This window comes from Rhamphochromis longiceps, linkage group LG2 (genome assembly GCF_057381845.1).
Source record: "Rhamphochromis longiceps isolate RC_006_pf linkage group LG2, R_longiceps_female_GT1.1, whole genome shotgun sequence".
NCBI lineage: Eukaryota > Metazoa > Chordata > Actinopteri > Cichliformes > Cichlidae > Rhamphochromis > Rhamphochromis longiceps.
In genome coordinates, this window is record NC_140558.1 from 8,922,771 (window position 1) to 8,948,293 (window position 25,523).

Genomic DNA, 25,523 nt, shown 5'->3' on the forward strand with positions numbered 1-25,523 from the left:
TCGCTGTGGGACATCTGTTCACACTTTCAAACCCTCTCGGGAGTTTTTAAAAAGATGTCTTCTTTTTTTTTTGAAGTACAAATGGAAGATTTTTGATGGGGGAAACCAATTGCAGAATTCCAGAGAATTTTTTTCCTCACTGTCTTCCTCGTGAATAGCGAAGCGAGGACAGATCTTTTAATATGCTAATTCTCTGAGGTTCTTTATGGGGTTTTTTGTATTGCCGCACGGGAAGAGAAATCACAGCTCATCTGCTCCTGTTTTTGGAGTTTCCTTTTTCCGCGGACCCCCCGTCTGTGTGGCTGACTTGTCAAATTCACTGTCTGATTGTCAGTTTGTGTGTTATTGTGTCCGTAGATGTCCGAGACTGGAAGGAGCCTGCACCACCAGCTCCTGCAGACATGGGGGCACCTGTGTGGACCACTGGTCTTGGCAACAATGCCAGTGTGTGGATGGCTTCACTGGCAAATTCTGTGAGAAATGTAAGTATATGTCTTTGAAGTCTCTCTTTTTGCTGAGTTTGCACTTACTTAGGAATATTCTGCCATGATTATTTATGAATTATCCCTCCTGAGTCATCATACTGCACCATGTAGCTTAATATAGACCACATCGGTGGGTTCTGAGCTTCATTTCAAAGCATTTGTGTACTTTATAGGAGATAAATTCGACTTGCATCAGAGACCTAAAAAAATGCAGAAAACCCTTTGAGACACATGAGAACTGACAGAAACTTATAGCTACTGTGTAAGGTGCAACATTGTGTTTTGCGGTGTTACTGGTAATTATTACCAGATTTTTTTCAAAGACTTTGATATTGTTACTGGAAACAAACAAGATCATTACTGCGAGCTTTTCCCTGTTTGCCATCAGGTTTGATTTTGTGGGAAATCTGCTGGTTTGCTTACTGGCACGAAAAAAAGGATGAGAGACATTTTCTTCTAGCACACATGGAGCAGAGCAGGCTTTCTTAGTGTCATATGTATTGTTTGCTGGAAAGAGAAAAGAAAAAAAATAAACAACAACAAGAAATGCCGTGAATAAAATATGTCATGTAGACTCTAGGGCCCTGGTTAATTTAATTTAAAGAACAGATTGTGTAAAGATTTACATTTTTGAACCCTGTGAATGTGGGACAGAAACATTCATCCTCAGATAATAAGTGGCACGACAGACTTGTGCTACAGTCCTATTAGAGAAAACAGTGGTTGGAGTTTGCGGCACAACCAAAATTATTGTGATTTGGTGCATTGAACATGCAATTTTGCAACTTTGTGGAAATTTTTTGGAGATAATATGCCAATTAACTGTGATAAATTAGCAAGAAAAATCCCATCTACTTTCACAATAACTGCTTACATTCAGGGTCAAAATCTTACAAATAGCGATAGTTACTGCAGAACGGTGACTTTGCTACAAAATGACATAGGTGCTCAGCAACATTGCTCTTATTTGGGAATAGAACCAGAATACAACCAGCCGAGTTGAGTCCCCTGTTGCAAAGAGACCCATCGCAGAGAAGTTGCACCCATTAGCACAGACTGACTGAGACTGATTGCAACATGTTGGGAATCTGTCTGGATCAGTAAATTAGACGGCAGTTGTCTCAGATGGAATGTAGTTCAAGTCAGACTACAGTTGTCTAGACACAGGTTGCCTCCCACAACTGTCCAGCCGTGCTCGTGCAGAGGTTGAATGTGTTGCAGGCTCAATCTCTCGGCAGGAACTGGTCACTGCAACTACTTGCAGTCAGTCTCTGACAGTAAGAAAACTCACCAACACCAATTTTTCTGAGTCTCAGTGACTGTTGATAAATCTTATAATTTGTTAAAATTCTGTTTCATTCTCATCTGTGCTCTTATTTCTAAGCACATTTTAAATAGAAAACTTAAAAGTGACTTTTGAGCTTTTTTACCTTTTTCCAAAATATACAAATATCCTCATAAATACACTGCTTTCATGAAATAATCACATCAGTATTTTATTAACATTCATATGGCTATTTATCCTGGATAACATGCTAATCTTTTAATAGTGTATTAGCAAGAGGGCTCATATTCATTATAGTAATAATGAAATATGCCAAAAGGCTTGTTGCTTCTTGAAATGAAATGATGCAATTAGCAATGCCTCAGGTTTATAGTTAACATGCACACAAAATTCACGTGCCATCCCACTAAGTAATAATGAGATGGCTTGCAGTTTTCATTTCAGTTATTTTCCTACTTAATCTCTATTAGAAATCATTATCTTGCTCAGCGATACACGGGCTGTTCTGAAAACTGACTCGATGATGTTATGGGAAGATATCAGTAATCGCTGGTAAGAATGGAAGGACCGATTCGTGGTTATGGCAGTCGGATTAGGAAAATCATTTGCACCTGACCGTCCGCCAGGAGCAGAGTGGAAATGGAAGTTTAAAAGCCGCCTGCGAAACTCGTGTGAAGTCACAAGATATTTTCTGTCTTTCTCACACAGACATGACAGCCGACACCGCTCTGTCTCTGGATGGTACTGGCCGCCTGGACTACACCCTGAAGCAGGGCCCAAAACGTGACATCTTGCTGAGACGGTCTCTGCAGGGAACGACCTCTGACCCCATGGGTCCCAGCAACTTGAAGGTCAAGTTCAGGACACGCAGCAAGACCGGCACTCTGCTGCATGTGCAAGAGAGCAGTAACTACACTACTGTTAAGGTGAGGAAGGTTGCCTTGTGTGTGAGTTTAATGAGTTGGCAATGAAGAGTAAATTTCACAATAAAAGCTTTCCAAATCATGCTTGTGAACAGTAAATAAGTAGCTATGCTTAGAAAGGGAGGCTATTCACTAAAATTTAAAGCCCTGGATCAACTCAGGTCTAGTAAAATGAAGCTTCTGTCTTTGATGTTTCATAGATTATCTATGAAGTTACTATGTAGATGATATTTTAAGCATCTACATACCAGCTTCTTTTGGTATGACAGAGCTGTAGACCAGGCAGTATCTTGCATCACTAACAGTATTTACGCCACAGCTCCTGATACACTGTTAAGACACCTTGAACATTTGTATCCTAAACATGTCTAGGTAATATATATTTCTGTGTGTGCTACGTTCCACTTTCATTCTAGGAAATCTACCCCGTCTTTCTCACCCACTTTCTTTTACTCCAGTCTGTCTTTTCTCTCTTCTCGTCCTGTTCAGTACACCCTCCTCCCTTTGCCTGACCGTGGGCAGCTGCCCAAGGAGGCCTGAGCATTCATTCATCCTCTTCAGTTTCCATGTAGACACCCTGCAGTCTCAGCAGCATCAACCCGTTCCCACTTCAGCATCGGGCTTTGTCTCTTATGATTTTGTTTTCCGCCACTGAACAGCTTCTGGTGCTCATCAAATCACCACTGCGGCTTCCTAAATAGTCCAGAAAAGTATTATAAGTGCTTTGAAACCTAAAAACAAAAGAGCAGTAGGGGAATACATACTGTGGGTGTACATATGTTGAGAGAGAACTATATAAACTGAGAAATGAAAAACAAGATGTTTAATAGATAAACTCCTTGATTGGTTTTCCAGCTTGAGAGCTCTTAGTATTCTTTGGCTGGGGAGACTTCCACTTTTCCCTTTTTACATCAATTCTTCCGGAAGCGACTTATCACTGCTGATTTTGGGGGAGGTGGGTAGGATTACTTTTCCATCGAAGTCGGGAGAACACATGCGATTACCATACACAGTGTAAGCCACAAATTTGCTGTGCGTGCCAAAGCGAGCTTGATTAATTTCTTTTTAAAGCACAATCGTCGTCCCTCTTCAGTAAAGAGCCTTCTCTTGTGGCCGTTGGAATATATGCGCTTTCCCTAAATTTGTCGTGCTTGAGCTTCTGATCATTTTCTGGCTGAGTGACTGTAGCTACACACACAAGTTGTGAGAACATGATTGACTGCAGTGTGTCCCAGTGGGAGAAAGATTTATAGTATGAGCATCCAGCTGCATTTTTGTTTTCGATCTCCGACCATAGTCTGAAAGCACTGCTGTGGTAGTTTTGTGGGGACTGAGACAAGACTTCCTCTCATCGGTCATGATTGATACTGACACGATAACTTATTGCATTAATCTAAAAAACTGCAGTTTTAACCACTGTTTATCTCGACTTTCTTCAAAGACTATTTTTATTTTATGCTTGACATCAGAAATAATGGCAGTTTGCAGATTCACATGATTGTTAATGTCTTTTATATACTGTTTATATGCATGTTTTTACCAAAGCCAGCTAGATCCGGTTTACTCTGATCACTCTGAGCTGTGAGCGAATAACTAAAATCTAAAATTTGCTTCTCTTAGCTGAGGAACGGCAACATCCACTACATCTCAGACGCTGGCGTTGCGGGGAAGGTGGAGCGCACCGTGGTAGACGCAGTGGTTTCAGACGGCCAGTGGCACACGCTACAGCTGGTCAAGAACGGCTCAGCCACTGTGCTCCAGGTGGACAACGGCCAACCCAGGGTCATCCAACATCCCACACAGGATTTTGGAGGTCTCAGCGTTTTAACCTTTTCGCTTGGTGGGATTGGGCCGGGGCCAGCTCAGCAGAAAACTGGAGCAGGTAAGCCTGGACAGTGTAGCTGTTACCTGTCATTTATTGGGGGGAAGAGTAAAAATGATGGACATGTGGACATATGGGCATTTGGGGTGTACATTTTCCTGCATATAATCTTTACCAGCTTTCAGTTTGGATTTGGGAGACAGACACTCTCTAAGATTAAGATTAATCTTAAAACATTTTCCTTTTGGTAAAGCTTATAGTTAAGGCTGGAACAGGCCTTCCTTAGTTCCTTAGTTATGCTGCAATAGACTTAGGATGCTGGGGGCTTCCCATGATGCACTGAGTATTTCTTCTTCACTTACTTACACCACTTTGCATTTAATCATTAGTTATTATTCATCTCTGTCCCTTTTCCACAGTATGCTTTTTGTCCTGTCTCCCTCCCCTCACCCACAACCAAGTCTCAGCAGATGGCCACCCACCCCTGAGCTTGCTTTTGTCTGAGGTTTTTTCCTCATAAAAGGGAGTTTTTCCTTCCCACTGTCGCCAAGGGGCTTTCTCTCTATTCTTGTAGGGTCTTTACCTTACAATATAAACTGCCTCAAAACAACTGTTGCTGTGATTTTCCACTATTTAATTCCAGAATTTAGTTGGAATTGGCAGGAAAACTGAAACTTTTGGAAAAAAGCTCCATGCAAAATAAAACCTTTTCTTCACAATGACATACCCTGTCTGCGACCAGACACCTAAAATAACTTCAGAATTCCAGGGTTTGAAAAGGACCAAGATGATTGCCAGAAGTTGATCGAGAGAAAGCATGTTGTTCCTTGTAACAGAAGGTTTTGGTTAACAGTAGTCAATCAATATAGCTTAACTAGCCAAAGTTAGTGGACTAAGAAGTAGAGAGGCTATATGTAACATATATATTATCTATATAGAATAAATAGTTAAAGGTTAAAAATGGAAGACATACAATAAGTTTTCTTCCATATAAGTTTTATTTATCAATATACAGGGTTTGCTGCCTATAATCACTAGTTAAACAACACATACTGCTGCCACTGTCAGAAAACTACACTACACACTGTTGCTATGACTTGACGCTGCAGAACTGGTGGCAGAGTGGGACGGTGAAACACACCATCCGTTTGCCAGATTTTCTTGTAACTGGCTGCTAAGAGCTCACTTTAATGTACTGTGACTGTAGTGTTGCAGAGTTGAACCCCCAAATTACAGGACAAATTTGAATGGGAAAAGTTAGAGAGGGGAGTTTGCCCTTCCTTAATTCCACTACAGATCCTGACACAAGACTGTTGGTGTGTCTAAAGAAATCGCATTTAGTCAGAACAGCTCCTGTGCCTCCTCTTCCTCCTCCTCCTCCTTCTCATTAAAAAGGCTTTTTTTTAAAAAACTCATCACATTTAGTCAAGAAAATCAAATTTTAGATACATGACGGTCCAAGTGGAATACAATTAACAATAGTTTCACACACATGTTAATGATTTTGAAAAACTCATTCACTCTTTACCCAGCGTAAGTTACACATCTAGCAGTGTTTTTACATGTTATGGAAAGCTTTTCTGCAGACTAAAGGCGTGTGCATGGACATATAGCACAAGTATGCGACAGCACACGTGAGCTCATGAATCTTTATGAATTCAGTACTCTTTTTTTTCTCCTGCATATGAATTAATAGTCTGCTCTTTCAATTGCTGACCATATTTGGTGGCGATCCAACAAGACTCTGAGTAACTGGCCTGAAATCTATTTCTATTTGACACTGCGAAGATTTAAAGTTATGAATTTACGGTAGTTAAATAAATGTTTCTTTATCAGAGTATCATTTATGGACAAAATAACTAATTATAATTTAATCTGACTTCGCCTTGGAGCGTCTGTCTGTGAAGCCTCATCGACTCTTTTCTTAGTTTAGATTTAAATCACAGATCAGATGTCCTCGAGCATGAGTTAAGAACAGTTTGGAAAAGGTGAAAGAGAGGGTTTCCAGGAGGAGGTAATGCAGCACAGTAAATTTCAGGGTTTCAGGGGAGGGAAAAACTAACCTAATACTATGGACTAATATGGTAAAAATGAGCAATTTGGATGATTTGTCAACCTCTTTTACACAAAGACTGGGGCATATTTCAAAACAAACATATCCTCAGCACGCAGATCTGTGGCAGACTGTTTGTGAACCCACCCCCTAACTCAGTGTGTATCTGAGCATTTGTGTAGCGCTGTGTACTCGCTTTCTGAGGGCTAATGAAAAGACACAAATGGATTTAATCTGCACTGGGATAAATTCAATAAAAATGTAATTGCACCGGTGAGGTAGCACTGTTAGGCAACACACAAAGCAAGAGATTAAATTAGACACAGAGACGTTCATCCAACCCAGATGGATGTCTTGAAGCTATAATGCCTCTGACGATGGATTCTCTGTTAGAAAATATTTCATATTTCTTCTCTTAAATTGACCAGTGATTTATTCTGCCAGTTTTTAGAATATGATTTTTCTATTTTTTCATTGGAGGAGGTGCTTTCCATGATGAAAATCTTTTTATCCTCAGCTTGAACCAATTACCCATCTAAACAAAATTCCTTCAGCTCTTATTATAGTTGCCAGTTCCTGGTATTTATGAGGAAGCAATCCAGCTTCAGCAGACGTTTTGAAAAAAAACATTCGGTCTGGTGGCAGTCAGAAGCAATTCCCCTTCAGGCCACTGTAATGTCCCTGTTAGCTGCTGTTGGCTGTTTCTTGTTATCTGAGCCCTTTCTTTTCTTCTTTTTGTCCACAGGTTTTGACGGCTGCTTGGCCTACGTGAAGTACAACAGAGAGAACCTGCCATTTATGGGAGAGCACAGCCTCGTCACTTTAACCAAGACCAGTTCATCCGTCAAAATAGGCTGCAGAGGTCCCGACCTGTGTGAGAGCAATCCATGCTGGGATGGCCTCATGTGCGTCAACCAGTGGTACACATACCAGTGTGTCCCGCCTGGCGACTGTGCCTCTAATCCCTGCCAGAACCAAGGCAGCTGCGTGCCGGACCCCCACTCTGGTTTCACTTGTGTATGCTCCGAGCTCTACACAGGCAAGACTTGTGAGACCCTGGTGGCCTGTCTGGGAGTCGAGTGCCCTCAGGGTACCGTGTGCAACACGGCGAACAATGGTGGATTTGTCTGCAGCCCCAGTCCCACATCAGAGACAATGGTCCTTCCCATCTGGGCGGTGCCAGCTATTGTTGGCAGCTGTGCCACTGTCCTTGCCTTGGTGGTGCTCAGCCTGATCCTGTGCAACCATTGCAAGGACCGCAACAAGACCAAAGTGCCAAAGGAACCCAAGGAAAAGAAACCCAAGGAGAAGAAGAAGAAGAAAAAGAAGAAGGGTAGCGAGAATGTAGCATTCGACGACCCAGATAACATCCCACCATATGGAGATGACATGACTGTACGGAAGCAACCGGAAGGGAACCCCAAACCAGACATCATTGAGAGGGAAAACCCTTACCTGATCTATGATGAAACAGACATTCCTCACAACAACGAGACGGTCCCCAGTGCTCCCTGTGCCCCCTGCAATGCCCCAGAGGCAGATATTGAACATTATGATATAGACAATGCCAGCAGTATTGCTCCTTCGGATGCTGACATCATCCAACACTACAAGCAGTTTCGCAGTCACACGCCCAAGTTTTCCATCCAGAGACACAGCCCGCTGGGCTTCGCCAGGCAATCTCCCTTACCTCTCGGAGCAACAAGCTACACCTACCAGCCCCAGTACACCCAAGCACTGAGATCCACCCCCCTCAGCCATTCCCACTCAGCCTGTCCTACTCCAAACCCTCTCTCCAGACACTCTCCAGCCCCGTTCACAAAGCCCTCCTCCTTCTACCGAAACACTCCCACCAGAGAACTCAACCTGGCTCGTCGTGAGGGCAGCCCGCTGGATCTGCACAATGATATGTGCCAACCGCCACCCATGTTCAACTACGCCACCCGGTTGGGGAGGCGCAGCAAGAGTCCACAAACCATGGCCGGCCACGGCCACACCTCGAGGCCCGGCAGTCGGCTGAAGCAGCCGATCGAGCAGATCCCGTTGGAGACGGGGCCTCCTGTGGGGCTGTCCATCGAGGAAGTGGAGCGGCTTAACACTCCACGTCCACGCAACCCCAGCATCTGTAGCGCTGACCACGGGCGCTCCAGTTCAGAGGAGGACTGCCGCAGGCCGCTGTCAAGGGTTCGTAACCCCGCTGATGGCATTCCTGCCCCAGAGTCCTCTTCAGAAAGTGACTCACATGACTCCTTCACCTGCTCAGAGATGGAGTATGACCGGGAGAAGCCTGTGTCCTACAGCTCCCGGGTCCCCAAGCTCTCGCAAGTCAACGAGTCAGACGCTGACGACGAGGACTACGGCGGGAGGCTTAAACAGAGGCGTTACTCGAGTCGGAGGGCAGAAGGAGGGCCTGGCGTTGCCCAGATGCCCTCTACTGACCAGCACTACACCCTACCCCACAAACTGGGTCAGCAAGCCGGTGGCTTCAACTGGGACAATCTGTTGAACTGGGGCCCTGGCTTTGGGCATTATGTAGATGTGTTCAAGGACTTAGCCTTGCTTCCCGAGAATGCGGCAGCAAAAGACATTGAAATGAACAGTGGAGATGGCTCAGTGACCATTCTTAATGAAGGAGAAGCTGAGCAATATGTATGAGACTATTTATTACAATGTTGTACAATATGGTGTCGTTCTCCAATTTAAAAAAAAAAAAGAAGAAGAAGACTGTACATTTCCAGAGAACATTGGACTTCATGTTTTTTGCATAACTCAAAATAATAAGACGACTTTTAATGCAGTAAGGCAGAAAAATGGCACCTGTAAAAGAACAGATTTCATCATGAGCCACCTTGGAATGGTTTACCAGTCTTTTCTAGGTTCAGACTGTACATTCGTGCATTCATCTCTCTGAGGCCTCATTACAACATATCCACTGACACTGAAGAAAGAAGTCCATGTCTGAATTCAATTTGGTGACTGCAAAACTCCATTCACATTATCTTGATTAAACACTTCTGTTCTTTATTACCAATACTGCTTCTCCTTTCCAGAACCTTCTGTCACATTCGCAGCGGAGAGATAAGAGCGTAGATAATTTAAAAACTCACAGGAAGAGAATTCCATAGAGCAAGAGAAATCTCCCAGTTTCTGTCTTTTTAGGATCATTTTTCTAATTTACTTAAAAGGAAGCATGTGTGTTTGATCTAACTGCACCTGTAGGTGACGGGACACAGCCCTCAGTGTAAAAGTATGAACATTGCTTTGCTCGCACGGTATTGCAGACCCCACCGATGTTATGATCCCTCTGTCTGTCCGTCTGCCTGCCCTGGTGTGTTTTCTTAGAGAGGACTGGCTAAACGCTCCAAAAGTGAGATTTAATCAAGCCCCCTGCCTTACAGACATTTGAGGATTTCAGTACGGGACAGAACTATTCTGGTTTTTGGGCCCAAGTTCAGGAAGAGAGGAGATTTTTCAGGAGGGATGATGGTGAGGGTGTCGTTAGTCACAAAACCACATTGTCAGACAAGCCAAGTGTTTTCAGGCAACGATGATGATGATGATGATGATGATGATGATGTATGAATCCTGTAAACATGACCCCAACTAAAACACTATGAACTTGTGTACATTTTTTTTTAAATTCATGAGCAATCATGGAGTCATTTGTCTTGATGTTGGCGTCCCTGTTCATTATTTTGACATGTATGGTTTCTACATTTTTGTACTGTTTATTAACTTAAATTACTTAAGCTGTGTTTTTATGAATATTTTCATATGCTGAAATGTATGTTCTTACTTTCGGGGAAAGTAAGATTGAAGACTTATTTTTTACATTTGTTACAAATGTAACATCAGTATTTTCCACTTTTGATAAAACTATAACATGCTGTATGCTTTGTACCTGTAAAAAGCCAATAACAGAATAAAAAAAGTATTTATTTAAATGTGCTTTGTTTCTCTTTTTCCCCTCCTTTCATTTAGATGCATGTATGCGTTGGCAGTTTTTAAAAATAGCCACCTTCATGCTCAGATTACACCCCTTCCCAAATCATTCGGGTGGTAAGTTATGTATTTTTGCCTCAGTCTGTGCAGTTTTTCATTTGTGCAGAGTCTCAACTAAACATTTGAAAAGGCAATTCAGGACCTGAACGAAACTGAGCCACCTCACTCGCAGCCAAACAAAACATCAAGCGGACTCCACGACGCAGGGCCCTATATTGCTTTCAACAATTATTTACATCTGTCTTATTGAGCAGAAAGGCTTTTTTTTTTTTTGTCATAGCTCAGTGATTCGGCATGCAACATGCTTATCTGCTCCATCATCGAGGGGAGAGAGGCCACGAGAGAAAAGGCAGGGAGCCATGAACCCCGTGAAGAGTGACAGCCTGAATCTGGGTAATATACCGCGAGGGGCTCGGTCTTGCAGAGAAATCTGTTGACCAAAGCCTCTTTGAAAAGGCTCTACCACTACAATGCTGAGATAATAAAACAATGATAATGAGGAGTTGGTTAGGTAGTGGGACGAGTGAGTGGGAGATGAATTCAAATAAACCTCACAGTGTCTTCTCTGGTGTGATGGTGGGGGCTCTGAGACATCGGGCAGAGGCAACTTCAGGAGCAAAGTCCCCCCACCATCCTCTCTATAGGTAAGCAGAAGAAGCTTGTATACCTAAAGGGAACATTGTTCTACAGTGCACAAGGACGTAAAACACTCATGAAAACTGACATGGATCTGTCTTCTTGATTTTCTTGGGGGTTGGTTTTGTGACGTGATGTGTGCGCGTGTCTTTTTGGGAGGGGTGTCCTGCTGTTTTTGGATGTTTTCCAGATGGCTCCTTGACTTTGGTGAACAGCAGAGGCTTATGATGTGTTTAAGGATTAATTGTGGCATATGTCTTAAGTGCAAAAACTGCATGTTACATTATAGGACGTGGCCCTTAAGAAAATACAGCATCTGTTACTCCTGTCAGCTCACCTGCCTGTTATTTCAGTAAGCATTAAGCTATTTGTGTTAGTAATGACACAATTATAGAATACGCTACCATGATTGCAACTCTCATTTTGGAAAGACATGCAGCAAAGAAATCACGTGTGTGCAAGTCAGCCATAATGCATTTTGCAGAGCTTCACATGAACTCGAACGAAGGTGTGAAGGAGGCGTTGTTGGATTTCCCAGGGAGCTCCCCTCCTTTTTTTTTTTTCTCACACATGTCATCAAAACATGATTCCCATTAAAATGATTTCCATGTTGACTCAAGAGTTTCACTTATGTTTATAAAAGGACATGGCACTGAGCTCTGAGTAACTTTCTTAGAGCAGCGTCTCACCCCCACAACAAAATCCTCCCGAAGCTTGTTTATAAAGATTGATTAGTTTGAGCTTCAGTCTCCTGATGCAGCAACAGTGCCTCCAAAGGTTTGAATTAAAGGGCTCATGATAATTAAAAGCACATTCACTGCGGGATCAAAAAACACATGTCACTCCTTTTCTCATTAGTCGATGCTAATGGACCATGAGTGTGGATGTGTGCTGGACAGACGCTGAGGGTGAACAACCCAACATCAAAACAACTTTAAAAAAAACCCAATGAAGCTATATCTCAGAGGTATGGAAGCCCGTTTCCGCCACTAAAAAAAAAAAAAAGCTAGTATCCATAACTCGAAATTTCGAGTTATTTTCTCGAAATTTCGAGTTATTTTCTCGAAATTTCGAGATAATAACTCGAAATTTCAAGAAAATAACTCGAAATTTCGAGTTACTTTTCTCAAAATTTTGAGTTAGCTCTGCCAATCAAAAATATACGTGAATGAGGTCGCTTTCTTGTTACCCGGAAGCATATGGTGCAGGACCGCGCACTCAAAAACGGATCCCAACAAATTAAAGTATGTTTGCTGATAGTAACACCATGTGATTCAGCTAATAACACAGGGATTTCATCATTTGTGAAGCCAGGCTGAAAACACTCAGCAATCTGTGCATTCACGACTGGATGTAATACCGGTAGCTTAGCTGTAGCATTTGTAGCTGAGGGCTTCAGCTTCCGGGTAACATGGAAATGACGTCATTCACGTAGATTACTAACTCGAAATTTCGAGTTGCTTTTCTCAAAATTTTGAGTTAATATGTCAAAATTTCGAGATAATAACTCGAAATTTCGAGAAAAAAACTCAAAATTTCGAGATAATAACTCGAAATTTCGAGAAAATAACTCGAAATTTTGAGTTATGGATCCTTTTTTTTTTTTTAGTGGCGGAAACGGGCTTCCATACAGAGGGAATGTGTCCTTCAATAGATGTAAGTGAATTATTATGTTCGGTTGGCATATCCTGGCTTTCTCCTTGCTTTAATTCCCCCTCTATGCTATTTAAACTAAGACAAAATTGATGCAGAATATCTCCTAAAATGTGAGAAATCTCCAAATCAAGCATGTTTACCAGGAAAATTAAAGAAGATAGACTAAAGAAATAAAGGGGGAAAGTGTCTTTGGAAGGTGTTGGCCCACTTGAGGCTGATTTCAAAATGTTTTTGGTCTTTATTGAGGTTTCTCATGTGACATCATGCACACATTGCTCAAAGAGTCGGCTGCCATATTGGACAAAATGCAACCGCAGTTATATCATGTATTTGAAAAAGTGTGTATTCCCTGATTAGCTGGCAGTAGTTGCTGGACATGGCTGGCTTTTGCTGAGTGAAACTGGTTGCAAAGAAGGCACTGCACCAAAAACCTCCCTATGAATCTTTGGTTGCTCACAGATTGCCATGATTGCATGTAGTTTTCATGTTTGTCTGCAAATGCTTGCTAAGTACAACTGTATTAGTAACATTTGAAAACATATAATCCGAATGAGAAATGGAGAAGGGTCAACTTCAAAGTAAAAAGTTGCAAAACTTCTAGTTGCAGCTTTTAAAACACATTGACTGCATTACTGAGGCACCGTCTCCATTTCCAGTTTGCATCACAGTGTTAAGAGTTTCACTGCAGCTTGGAGAGTTGCTGAACTTTGTTTTGCAGACAAGTCTGTCAGTCTGTCTTCCCTTCCAACCAGCAGCGCAGCAATATGCCAGCGACCAAAGTAATCACAGGGAAGTTTTTGCCGCCTGGTTGAGGAATATATGTTTGTTGCAAGGGAGTCACTGACCGGTCTGTAGATCTGCATGACTTGGACTGTTGGCAATTATTTTCCCAGTGACTGCTATCAACCTCCAGCAACCCTTCACAACTAGTTTAGAAAGCCTCCCTCATGACTGGTTGTTGCCAGATGGTTGCAGACCAGTCTCTAGGCCAGTGTGACTTGGTCCAAGGTCCTTGGACCCTGTCAAACTTCCAAAATATTGCACAAGTTAATGTGTTTAGTGGTCACAAATCTGGTCAAAATGCAACATTTTCACTCCTTACTTTTCTATGTTTCCTAAAATTTAAAAACTTCTAGGTTAAAATGCAAAAACAAATTTCATTTATCTATGTTTAACGTAACTGTGTCAGTTCTTTTATTTATTAGTTTTTAGAAAAAATGCAAATACTCAATAGTAGCACATTCATACAGAAATGTTACAAACACCACTGATGGGACAGATTTTTCTGACTGACTGGTCACGTTGCACCACAGGCGTGTGTGGCTGTGCTGAGCAGGACGATGATTTGTGCATTGTTTATTTACAGTTTAAGTATCAGACATGGTTCAATACATTTGATTTTGACGTACTTTTGAAATATATGCAGAGACAGGGAAGTTAAGATAGCAAACATCAGAAATGTTTGGAAAAGCCGGATGTTCTCGATTTTGTCATTGCACAGCTGGGATTCTCAGGCCGTGTCTTTCGATGGCTTTTCTCATGCTGCATCACATTTGGTGCTTTCATGATGGTGGTGATGACTGCCGTCCAACAAATCCATCTCCTTTAAATGTTCAGTTCATGTTGAGATGTGATGACTGCAGAGCCTGTCACATGATTTCATACTCATCAATAACTTCTCTGAGCCTTCCTGAGCCAAATTGTGAAATGAAACCTCTCCAATTAGGACAAAAACATATTAATCAGAGGACTTGCAGTGATTTACACAGATTTTTCAGACACAAAAGGACAAAATCTCACTAAAGACACTGTTTCGCTTTCCTGAAAGGTTCAAAGTTTTTAATTAAGGGAAATTTCTACTGCTGAACTTTTGCAAGCATTTTTACTTAAAGAAACACCTAAATAGCCTCACTGTTGTCAAAATCACCCCCCTGAGTCACAAAGCACATTGTAAAGGTAGTGTTGCAGGCTGAGTAAAGCTCTGACTGATAATTAAATGGATCTGTTACATTAATATTGACAATATCGCCATTTAAAATAATCTAAAAGGTGGTTGTTATTATGTGCATTGATGGTTCTATTGAGCGGTTTTGCTGGGCATGAATATATATATAAGAAATGAATGACAATTAGTGGTTAGATTATTCACATCCTCCTCTGTTCAGTATCCTCAGTACCCATCGGACAACTCACTACATCTCCCCTTGTTAGTCAGGTCTTTTTTCTGCAGCAGGATGGACAAATCACCAGTCAGTCTTCTGAAGGCTTACACGTGAAACAACACTGATGCTCCTCAAGTTATGCCCCAATCTTTGGGGCTCTCTCGTTTCTCATTTCACATCTGCATCAAAGCTGCGAGGCTCGCCTTCGATAAGTGTTCTTTAATGCTGTGTGTACTGCAGCCAGCTGATGCCTTTCAACACACATGAAAGCTTCTGCGAGGAGTCTGAGTTGTTGGGAAATGAAAGGGAAAGATAGATGTTTGTGTGTGGTTGTGTGAGGAAGATGATGACTGTCCCATCTTTGGAAAAGCTCCTTTCTTCCTCGGTAAAACCCTGCGGTTTTACTCCAGCACCGAGGGCCCTGGATTAAACTCGGCTCTGGTTGCCACCAGCTTGAGAACATTTATAGAAGTGTGTGATGGATGCTAAACAGACGATATTGTCACCAGGAGACCCCTGGCTCGAGTGTCACTGCACTGTCAGGGAGCCACTCTGTCAGGCTCTGCAGAAGCAGCACATCTGTTTGTGATCCCAAGTGTGATATTCTGCTGCTTCAGCAATTTTTGACTTTTGTTTTGTTTTGTGTTTCAGGAAGATGCTGCTGAGTTAAGTGCCGGTTAACTCACTGCATGTTTGGCAACCATCAGAGTCATACATATAACTCTGTATACACTGTTTGAGTACACACTGTACTCCCACCAGTTTCTGTGCTCTTAAAAAGCATATGTTGGTATATTTTACACCAACTTTGGTTGGAATAAAACACAACTATTTAGAACATTATTGCACAAGACCGAATCAGCCTTAAGTATGAGTACAAATGTTTTCAAACATCATAAAACTGATTTATTTTGTTAAACAGTAACAGTTAATTTTTCCCCTCTATTATGAATTGTTTGCTCATTTGCTATACAAATGTTGAAAATGATGGTAGGAAAAAGTGCGGAAAAATGAAAACCTTCAAATAATGGAAAGTACTTTCATCGCAACTGAGAAAACTCTGATAACGAGGATCATGTGATGGGGTTGTAAGCTCCAGAATAAGCAATCAGCGGACTTTGAGTTTAGATGAGCTGCTTGAGATGTGCTACAGTTCCGAAAACACACGAATCAAATAAAAATCTGAATCTGTAATTAATCATGGCAGTAATTGGAGGTCCAGCACTGAAATGAGTCACAAGGTTGCAACTTGGTCCTCACTAATTTTGGCTTAAAAGCAACATTTGATGCTTGAACTAAAATTCAGCAATGGCGGAAATCAGTTATTTTCTTAACACATGAAGCAAATGTGCGTTAAAACCCTTAGATTTAGTTAGGACTCTGATATTTAGTTAAATAATGTCAAACTAACTGCAACTAAACTATAGCAACTCTTACCTGAGTTTAAATGTAATGGTCTTATTCACCCTTTTACTCTGATCTACACTACAAGCTTCATTCACAACATTTTTTCCTATGCTTTTCTATGTAACATTTACAAATGTTCATAATCTGATTAATGCATCAACAGCATCTTGGGACCCATCAGATTGATCTTTTTCTCATTTATTTGTTATACTTCCTGTTACAGTGCAGAACTTTCACTCAAGGGCACAAGAGAATAATGCTCACCTGGTCACCTGTGGTCCCCATGTGCCCTATAAATATTACCCACAACTCACTTCTGCTTCCCATAAGCCGTTGTTTCCTCCCCTCACCCCCAACTGGTCACAACAGTTGGTTGCCCCAACGGTTGTGAAAAGGGAGTTTTTCTTTCCCACTGTCACCATGTGCTTGCCCACAGGGGGTCGTCTGATTGCTGCAGTTTTCTCTGTTTTCTTGTTGGGTCTTTATCTTACAATATAAAGTGACTTGAGGTGTCTATTGTTTGGCACTATATAAATACAATTTACTATAATTATGTCATTTTAAATTTATGTAAATATGAAATTAATTAAATGGACTGCACACACTGCCAGAATGTAGTCATTAAACTCCAACCTCCACCTCTGCCTCACTGTTTGTTCCATTTCCACAAATACAGTGGCTTGCAAAAGTATTCCGCCCCCTTGAACTTTTCCACATTTTGTCACATTACAGCCACAAACATGAATCAATTTTATTGGAATTCCACGTGAAAGACCAACACAAAGTGGTGGACACGTGAGAAGTGGAACGAAAATCAGACATGATTCCAAACATTTTTTACAAATAAATAACTGCAAAATGGGGTGTGCGTAATTATTCAGCCCCCTGAGTCAATACTTTGTAGAACCACCTTTTGCTGCAATTACAGCTGCCAGTCTTTTAGGGTCTGTCTCTACCAGCTTTGCATATCTAGAGACTGAAATCCTTTCCCATTCTTCTTTGCAAAACAGCTCCAGCTCAGTCAGATTAGATGGACAGCGTTTGTGAACAGCAGTTTTCAGATCTTGCCACAGATTCTCGATTGGATTTAGATCTGGACGTTGACTGGGCCATTCTAACACATGGATATGTTTTGTTTTAAACCGTTCCATTGTTGCCCTGGCTTTATGTTTAGGGTCGTTGTCCTGCTGGAAGGTGAACCTCCGCCCCAGTCTCAAGTCTTTTGCAGACTCCAAGAGGGTTTCTTCCAAGATTGCCCTGTATTTGGCTCCATCCATCTTCCCATCTACTCTGACCAGCTTCCCTGTCCCTGCTGAAGAGAAGCACCCCCAGAGCATGATGCTGCCACCACCATATTTGACAGTGGGGATGGTGTGTTCAGAGTGATGTGCAGTGTTAGTTTTCCACCACACATAGCGTTTTGCATTTTGGCCAAAAAGTTCCATTTTGGTCTCATCTGACCAGAGCACCTTCTTCCACATGTTTGCTGTTTGCTGGCTTATGGCAAACTGTAAACGGGACTTCTTATGGTTTTCTGTTAACAATGGCTTTCTTCTTGCCACTCTTCCATAAAGGCCAACTTTGTGCAGTGCACGACTAATAGTTGTCCTATGGACAGATTCCCCCACCTGAGCTGTAGATCTCTGCAGCTCGTCCAGAGTCACCATGGGCCTCTTGGCTGCATTTCAGATCAGCGCTCTCCTTGTTCGGCCTGTGAGTTTAGGTGGACGGCCTTGTCTTGGTAGGTTTACAGTTGTGCCATACTCCTTCCATTTCTGAATGATCGCTTGAGCAGTGCTATGTGGGATGTTCAAGGCTTGGAAAATCTTTTTGTAGCCTAAGCCTGCTTTAAATGTCTCAATAACTTTATCCCTGACCTGTCTGGTGTGTTCTTTGGACTTCATGGTGTTGTTGCTCCCAATATTCTCTTAGACAACCTCTGAGGCCGTCACAGAGCAGCTGTATTTGTACTGACATTAGATTACACACAGGTGCACTCATCAGGCAATGTCTATGGACAACTGACTGCACTTAGACCAAAGGGGGCTGAATAATTACGCACACCCCACTTTGCAGTTATTTATTTGTAAAAAAATGTTTGGAATCATGTCTGATTTTCGTTCCACTTCTCACGTGTACACCACTTTGTGTTGGTCTTTCACGTGGAATTCCAATAACATTGATTCATGTTTGTGGCTGTAATGTGACAAAATGTGTTCAAGGGGGCCAAATACTTTTGCAATCCACTGTATGTTGTTTATTCTCATCTCAATGATCTCAGGCACTCTCCTTTTCTCATTTGACTTATACTACAGCACAAAGTTGATATTTCTTCTATCTTATTCTGTATAAATGTTACCTCCATTAACCCTGGCATACTTGATCTGAAAAACTTTAAAGCAGCACACTAAAAAATAAAGCTTTACTTTGTCATTGATGAAGGCTTTGAAGCAAAGTAACAGTTTGCATCATCTTTATAGTTTTCATACTGTCATCTTTACCATTTCTGTTTATCTACTGTTTACAGAGTGAAGCTTGAGAATGCCCACATATTCTAAAACAAATTTCATAAATGTAGAAAATTTTCAGGAAATGCATTACAGTCAGGCTCTGGTTTTTAGAATTTATCATCATTTGGGGTTATTTATTTTGTTGTGCGGCTTTTCTCTGTTCTTCTGCAAAGCAGTGTGGGATTTTTGTTTTGAAAAACAAAGGTTGCTATCATACTCATGAAACAGTCAGGTTTTCGTTTCTTGACTCATACAGCAAAGGCGAGCAGCGATGACACATGGCAGTACGTATGACCAGGTCCGCGAGGGTGGATTTTCTCATATAGTCTTCTTCAGAGTTTTTAAACTCTGCGGCTGCAGCGCTTTAATCACACTCAATTTGTTTGGACCACAGCTCCGGCTCCATGGGAGGGGTCTGCCACGAATTAATCATGCTTACACACAAAAACACTGCATACATGATGGTCAACAAGCAAATCTTACAAGCACGGCCAAAACTCAAGGATCGGTATATAACACGACACGCACAGAGGTCTCCATGTGGCCAAGTATGCCTGGTGTGGGTGGACCGGCTATCTAAATGTTTACTTCTCTTTTAGCCACTGATAACAGCCACTTTGAATACCTCAGCTGCACTTTAATGGGAGAATAAAAGGGAAAAAGGCTTTATTTTTATATAATGTCGAAGAGTTCATTTCAAAGCTTCAGGGCCAGCAATTATATCTAAAGCTTTAATGGTTACAGTGCAGTTATCTCAATCATGATTAGCCTTAGATTGAGGAAGTGGATTATTTAATTACACTTCAGCAACTACTAGGAAATGAAACTGAGTGCTTCAGTTTCAAGTTTATTGACACCAAATAAAATTAGTGCCATAAGATCCTCCGTTATTGAGTGTGCTTCTCTTTGTTCTGCAGCTTACCTCAGAGCTGTGTGTGTGTGTGTGTGTGTGTGTGTGTGTGTGTGTGTGTGTGTGTGTGTGTGTGTGTGTGTGTGTGTGTGTGTGTGTGTGTGTGTGTGTGTGCGCTGCAGATTCGGTCAGGACAGTAGTATTTCTTTTATTGTGCTGAGTAAAGGAGAAGCTTGCTGAGAACAGAAAACAATGCTACTTCTGCTGCCAGGATCTTAATTCAGCAAAACAAACATCCGTGATGAACTGAGGGAGGTTGTTGCTGCTTGGTCCAAACCACAATCACAAACCATCAGCAGAAGAGTGGAGGAAAAAAATGTTTATTTTCTGTAGCAGGGTAGTACAGGGATACCTCTCCTCAGATTTACATTACACAAAAACCGTTCTACTGCCATGTCGCACACGTCGTAAATAAGACTGTGTAGTTGTCATGCAGACTTTTCTGCCTTGGAGAAATTGAGAAGGACATTGTTAATATATTTATATGTGAATGCTGCTTTCTGGATGATGAACACAGGGATTTATGACTACTGAGTCTCGCGCTATGCTTTGTATGTTTGTGTTATATGCTTTTATGCTTCTGGCTACAAGGAAAAATTTCCCCACAGGGACAATAAAGATGAATTGAAATCGAGAGGATCAGAGCGCAGAAAGGAGCAGCAGCTTTGAGCTTTCAGTTTCTTGCTGAGGGTACCCAGCGGAGTTTTCACGGTAAACAAACAACGTTCAGGGTTTCACACCAAAACACGTTGCGCCCATCCTTCACGAAGAACAAACGTGCTGAATGCACTGACGAAACCTTTAAAAAGGAGGTTTTATGTTATTAAATCCTGAAAATTCTAAGCTGATTTGCAGCAACTGTGTTTTCTTTTTCTGCTCAACTGCGAAGCTACACTCTCTACGTTAAAAACTAGTCTTACAACTTTACTTTCTGGTACAGCTTATAGTTACTGCTCAGTCAGATGACCCCAAGCTCTCCCTTAGTAATGCTTCAATAAGCTTGAGCTGCTGTGGCCGTGCAATGTTGAGTGTTTGTCCTTCACACATCTCTTTTTACTCTCTGTGTATTTTATGCCACTACTGCATTTATTTAAGAAGTTATTAAACTCTGGCTCTTCTCCCATAGTTTGCCTTTTGTCCCGTCTTCTTCTGCTCTCATCTTCAACCGTTCCAGGCGGATGTTCGCCTCTCCCTGAGCCTGATTCTGCCGGAGGTTTATTTCCTGTTAAAAGAGAGTTTTTCCTTCCCACTGTCGCCAAGTGCTTGCTCATAAGAGTTCATCTAGTCTACTTTATATTTACGCTTTATACTATTGTCTCATTTCTGGCAATGTGGTTGGCAATATATCTATATGCAGGTAAAACCTGTGGAAAGTAAATTTATTGCCATAATAAGAGCCGATTCCAAGAGCAGATTAAATGGCCTTCATGCTAAAAGTCAAAAAGCTTGAGGTTGTGGTTTTGGGAGTAGTGTGTAAATACATTTCTTAGGACAGAATTAAACTTGAATTGAAGAGTTCCAGTATTTTCTGTAACCTTTGTAACTTTTTTATTGAGTGGATTATGTTATTAAACTGAACAAGTTTGGTAAGTGCTTCAGTTGTTTTATTTCTCTAAGAGCTTGTGAATTCTGTGCGACTTTCTATGGTTTTGTTGTTATTGAAATGAAGCCTTTTATGAGTTTGTGGAGCTGGAATTTAGCATTTTCTCCTTGTAAATATGTTCTCATTCAATTGCTTGTGGGTTTGGTTCCTGGTTTTTTGATTGGGTTTGGAGACCAAGTGACCACAGAGAAAAATTGGACAGTTCTAAAACACTTATTATGTACTGTCGATATGTTTCTCCTCAGGCATTCCATGATTTTTCTTTTTCCCAAATGGAGCTGCATGGGGCCCGTGGGAAGTCAGAATCGATGCAGCACTGAAAATTGTCCTTTCAAAAAATATCTCCTCCTTTTAAACATAGTTTTTTCTCTTTGTTGTGGCCAAGTCCTGCCCATAAGAAGTCAGATAATGTTTAGGTCTCTCTCTAATGGCAACCTTATACACACACCAGACACTTTATTAGATACACCTTGCTTGCACCAGTTTGGGGCTCTCTTTACCTTCAGAGCTGCTTTAATTCCTAATTCCTGTCCGTGCAGATTTCACCTGTTTCCTGATGTTTCTGTTGCTGTTGCCCCTCTGCTCCAGCCTTCAGCATGTTAAACTTCTTTGCTGTGGCAAGTGTTTAGTCGAATTGCTGACTTCCTATTAGCTCAAACCAGTCTGCTCATTCTCCTCTGACCTCCAGCATCAACAAGACATTTTCACCCAAAGAACTGCTGCTCACTCGACCTCTGAAACCAGCCATGTTTTTTTAAGCAGTGTTTTTTTTTTTAAGTCATCGTATATTGTTCAATGACAAATAAAAGAACCTTGAACCTCGAGAACAACAATCAATCCCCATTCAGAGTTACTTAAATCACCTTTCTTCCCCATTCTGATGCTCACTCTGAACTTCAACTTGACTATGTCTACGTGCCTAAAAGCATCAAATCCATTGAAAAATTGTCATGTAATTTAGCCAGGGCATAACTGTGATTATCCTATAATAAGTCCACTATTTTCTAGTGAATCCCTTGCTTTTGATGCAGTGCATCACTCAGGTCCCTGGTAAATGTTAATTAGCCAGCAATAACATTGCAGACATCATAAAAATGAGTAAAGCTGGTGTTAGCTTTAGGCTAAAGCCTTATCTTTCTAGTTTTTTACTATCATAAAAGCATTAAGGATCAATCTTGACTTTGATTTAATAATAACAGTAAGTTAGAATAAAACTTCATCAAATGAGTACAAAGTCAGCTTGAACCCAAAGTAAAAATTTCTCAAATATGCCACCCATTGATTTTAATTGTTTAAACTGAGATTGTCTCTCCCCCTAAACCAGACACAGTTTCGCATCGTGGTTATTTCTCAGGCTGGGCTCAGCGACCCACACTAATGTGAAGCTGAAGTCTTCTCTCAGCGACAGCACATTATGAACCACAGAAACAGCTGCTCTGCACTGTATGCAATTACCACATTTTCTCTGCAGCCTGCTGTTGTGATGTTTATGAAAGCCGAGTGTTTCTGCGTGCACGCTGCTGCGAGAGTGTGAATGTGTGTGAAGCACGTACGTAAACTCTCTCTCGCACACACAGGTGCATGAATACACATGCAGTAAACAGCTCTCATGCTGTTTACACAGAGACGGCTGTAACTGCTCTTTTTGACCTTCCTCTTACTTCATCTGCACTCATTTCCAGCCTGTAGCACAGGATGATTATTAGTTATGAGGTCTGGAAGTGAAACAAAAAATCCTAAATGTCCCAATCCACAGCACCAGTAGAGATAATCTATTTCATAAATTTGAAACTGACTATGTTGGGAGGATCGGGAGTTGACAGAATGACGTTATTAGGATAGAACTACAGATTGAATTTATCTGACCTGCTAATTTGGAATTCCTCGCAGAAAATGGAACAACATGTGAACAAGCGGCTCATTAAAGCAATTAGCACAATATGGGCCTTTTAACGGCACATCAGTTAGTGCAATCTAAAACAGATCCCCATTTCTGCCAACACCTGATGGAATTTTGGAGTTGAATAGTTTGCAATAGCCCCCACTTTGCCTGTCTTTCACGCTCCTGACAGACTGGCATCTATATGCAGAGCGAAACAAAAGTCACGTACAAACAAATGCCACTTTTTAGGTATGGAGGAATGTGCTCACACTTGGCAGCTGATAGGAGCCCATAAATTTCCACAGAAAAGAAAAAAATGCTCATTGCCTCATTGTCCCTCCTTTGCTCATTGGCTACTTTAGTGGCCTGCTTCCCTTTGGATTTTCCCATGCCCTGCTATCTTTTCTCAAGTCTTAATCTTTTCATTCTGTCAGGCCCACTCTCGGCAGCCTCCGCGCCATTTCCAAAGGTCTGGGCTTCATGCTAATTGTCTCTCAATGGCACGGTTACCTCCCACCTACATAATGCACCTTGTTTCCTCCACTCGGTCCGGGCTGCACCATTTTTGCTCATTCAAATTCAGGAGGGAGAGGGACTGTAAAAGCACTGCCTCAGGCTACGGCGGAGCAACGCAAAGAAAATACACACACACACACTCACACACAAAAAATTGATTTGCTTCCCTGTTTTTAGAGGGAAACTTCTGTGGGTGGGCTAACCGGCAGGACATTTTGAAGGATGAGTTGCATGTGATTGCTGTTGTGTTAGACAAAACGTAATTTCTCAACTACAAGTTCTCCGTTCCAACATTTATCACACAGTTCATCATGTTCCTGCGGCGGTGCTACCGAAGCATGCAGGTTATTTTTGAATTAGCTTCACTTTCAATTCAAGTGCTTGTAACGCATCTGCCAGCAATTTGATCTATAGTCCTCGGATGCAGCGGAAAGGCACAGAGAGGTAAAGGTTACGAAAATCATAGTTACAACATGAATGCTGATCCCCTCTCTTGGGTTAAACGGGAGTACTGTCGTGAAAGGCACACATAAATTGTGCTAATTGTGTCCACGTAGACCTAAATTGGCTGTTTTTCTTTCAATGGAGAGATCTCGGCCACTCAGGACTAAGACGACAGCCATGCACCATTAACATCTATTGAAGTGCGCCCGCTTTGATCTTCTCTCTCAGAAGGAGAGCAATGGGGGAACACGGGGAGAAAAATAAGGAGAAAAAACATCATCAACAATTCAAATGCACCCAATTATTGGACCATAAATAAAAGCCTAATTAGCATAAATTGCTTCCACATTGTTGCTATTTTTGCATCATTTCTTCTTCCAAATTTCAGGCTTGTGTATTGTGTGCGCAGGCTTCTGCGTTAGTGCTTGAGTTATGATGGAGATGCTTAATTTCATAGTGAAATTGCTGCGCTAATTAAAACTGGTGGATAAATATTTGCTCGCTGCACAGCACCCACATGTGTTTTTATTTGGAAGCACAAAAAAGCGAGCTGACCCCGACTGTCACCGCAGCAACATTTGATCCGTATCGCAAAACTGTCAATGCAGCATCTGCGACGCATCGAACCGATGACTTCAGTTTGCATCTGATGTCACGATCATCAACGTCAGCAGTTATGTAGCCATCAAAGGTGGCGGGTGGGTTGCGTGTAGTTGTCAGATAAGTTCAGGCTCAGTTGATTTTGAGTTTTCTAAAATTAGGAGCAGAGCGAGGGAAAGTACTGAAACACAGCAGCCAGAATTAGATTCACACGTTGCCCTGAAAGGTTTTTGTTTCCCAGCGTGATGGTGCTCATAAAGGGCGGCCTGTCTGCTCTGTCTGGTTTGGGTTATGAAGTCACTTTTCAATACAGAAACAAGATGGTGAGGATCAGGTTGGATAAAAGTTCTTTCCCAGCGTCTCCTCAAACATTGTTTTTGGTCAAATAGGCCAGGATCTCCAGAAATGGAAACAGTATCTCACCATTCCTCTCCCCTTTTAACCCTTAAGGGACACTTAGTTGGAATCAATCTCTCTGTGAATTTAAGGCACGGCCTGCTGGGAATTAAACCTGCCTTTTACTGGTCACAAATAGGTCTTTTTGACCAGTACAAAATGATTATAATGAGGTTTAAAGATGGCGTTCCCATGCAATGTAAAAACTAGCTCTCCTTTGCAGCCTCGGGG

At 41.7% G+C, this 25,523-nt stretch overlaps 1 protein-coding gene across 1 annotated transcript in view; it reads left to right on the forward strand.

The window, feature by feature from the left end:
* Nucleotides 1-10,512, forward strand: part of fat4 (FAT atypical cadherin 4) — a 109,081-nt gene extending 98,569 nt beyond the window's left edge. The window contains exons 14-17 of the mRNA XM_085416881.1: nt 358-482; nt 2,479-2,696; nt 4,314-4,575; nt 7,314-10,512. Coding sequence (XP_085273007.1) covers nt 358-482; nt 2,479-2,696; nt 4,314-4,575; nt 7,314-9,223 — 2,515 coding nt within the window. The 3' untranslated portion in view covers nt 9,224-10,512. The remainder of the gene's footprint in view (nt 1-357; nt 483-2,478; nt 2,697-4,313; nt 4,576-7,313) is intronic.
* The last annotated feature ends 15,011 nt before the right edge of the window (nt 10,513-25,523 follow it).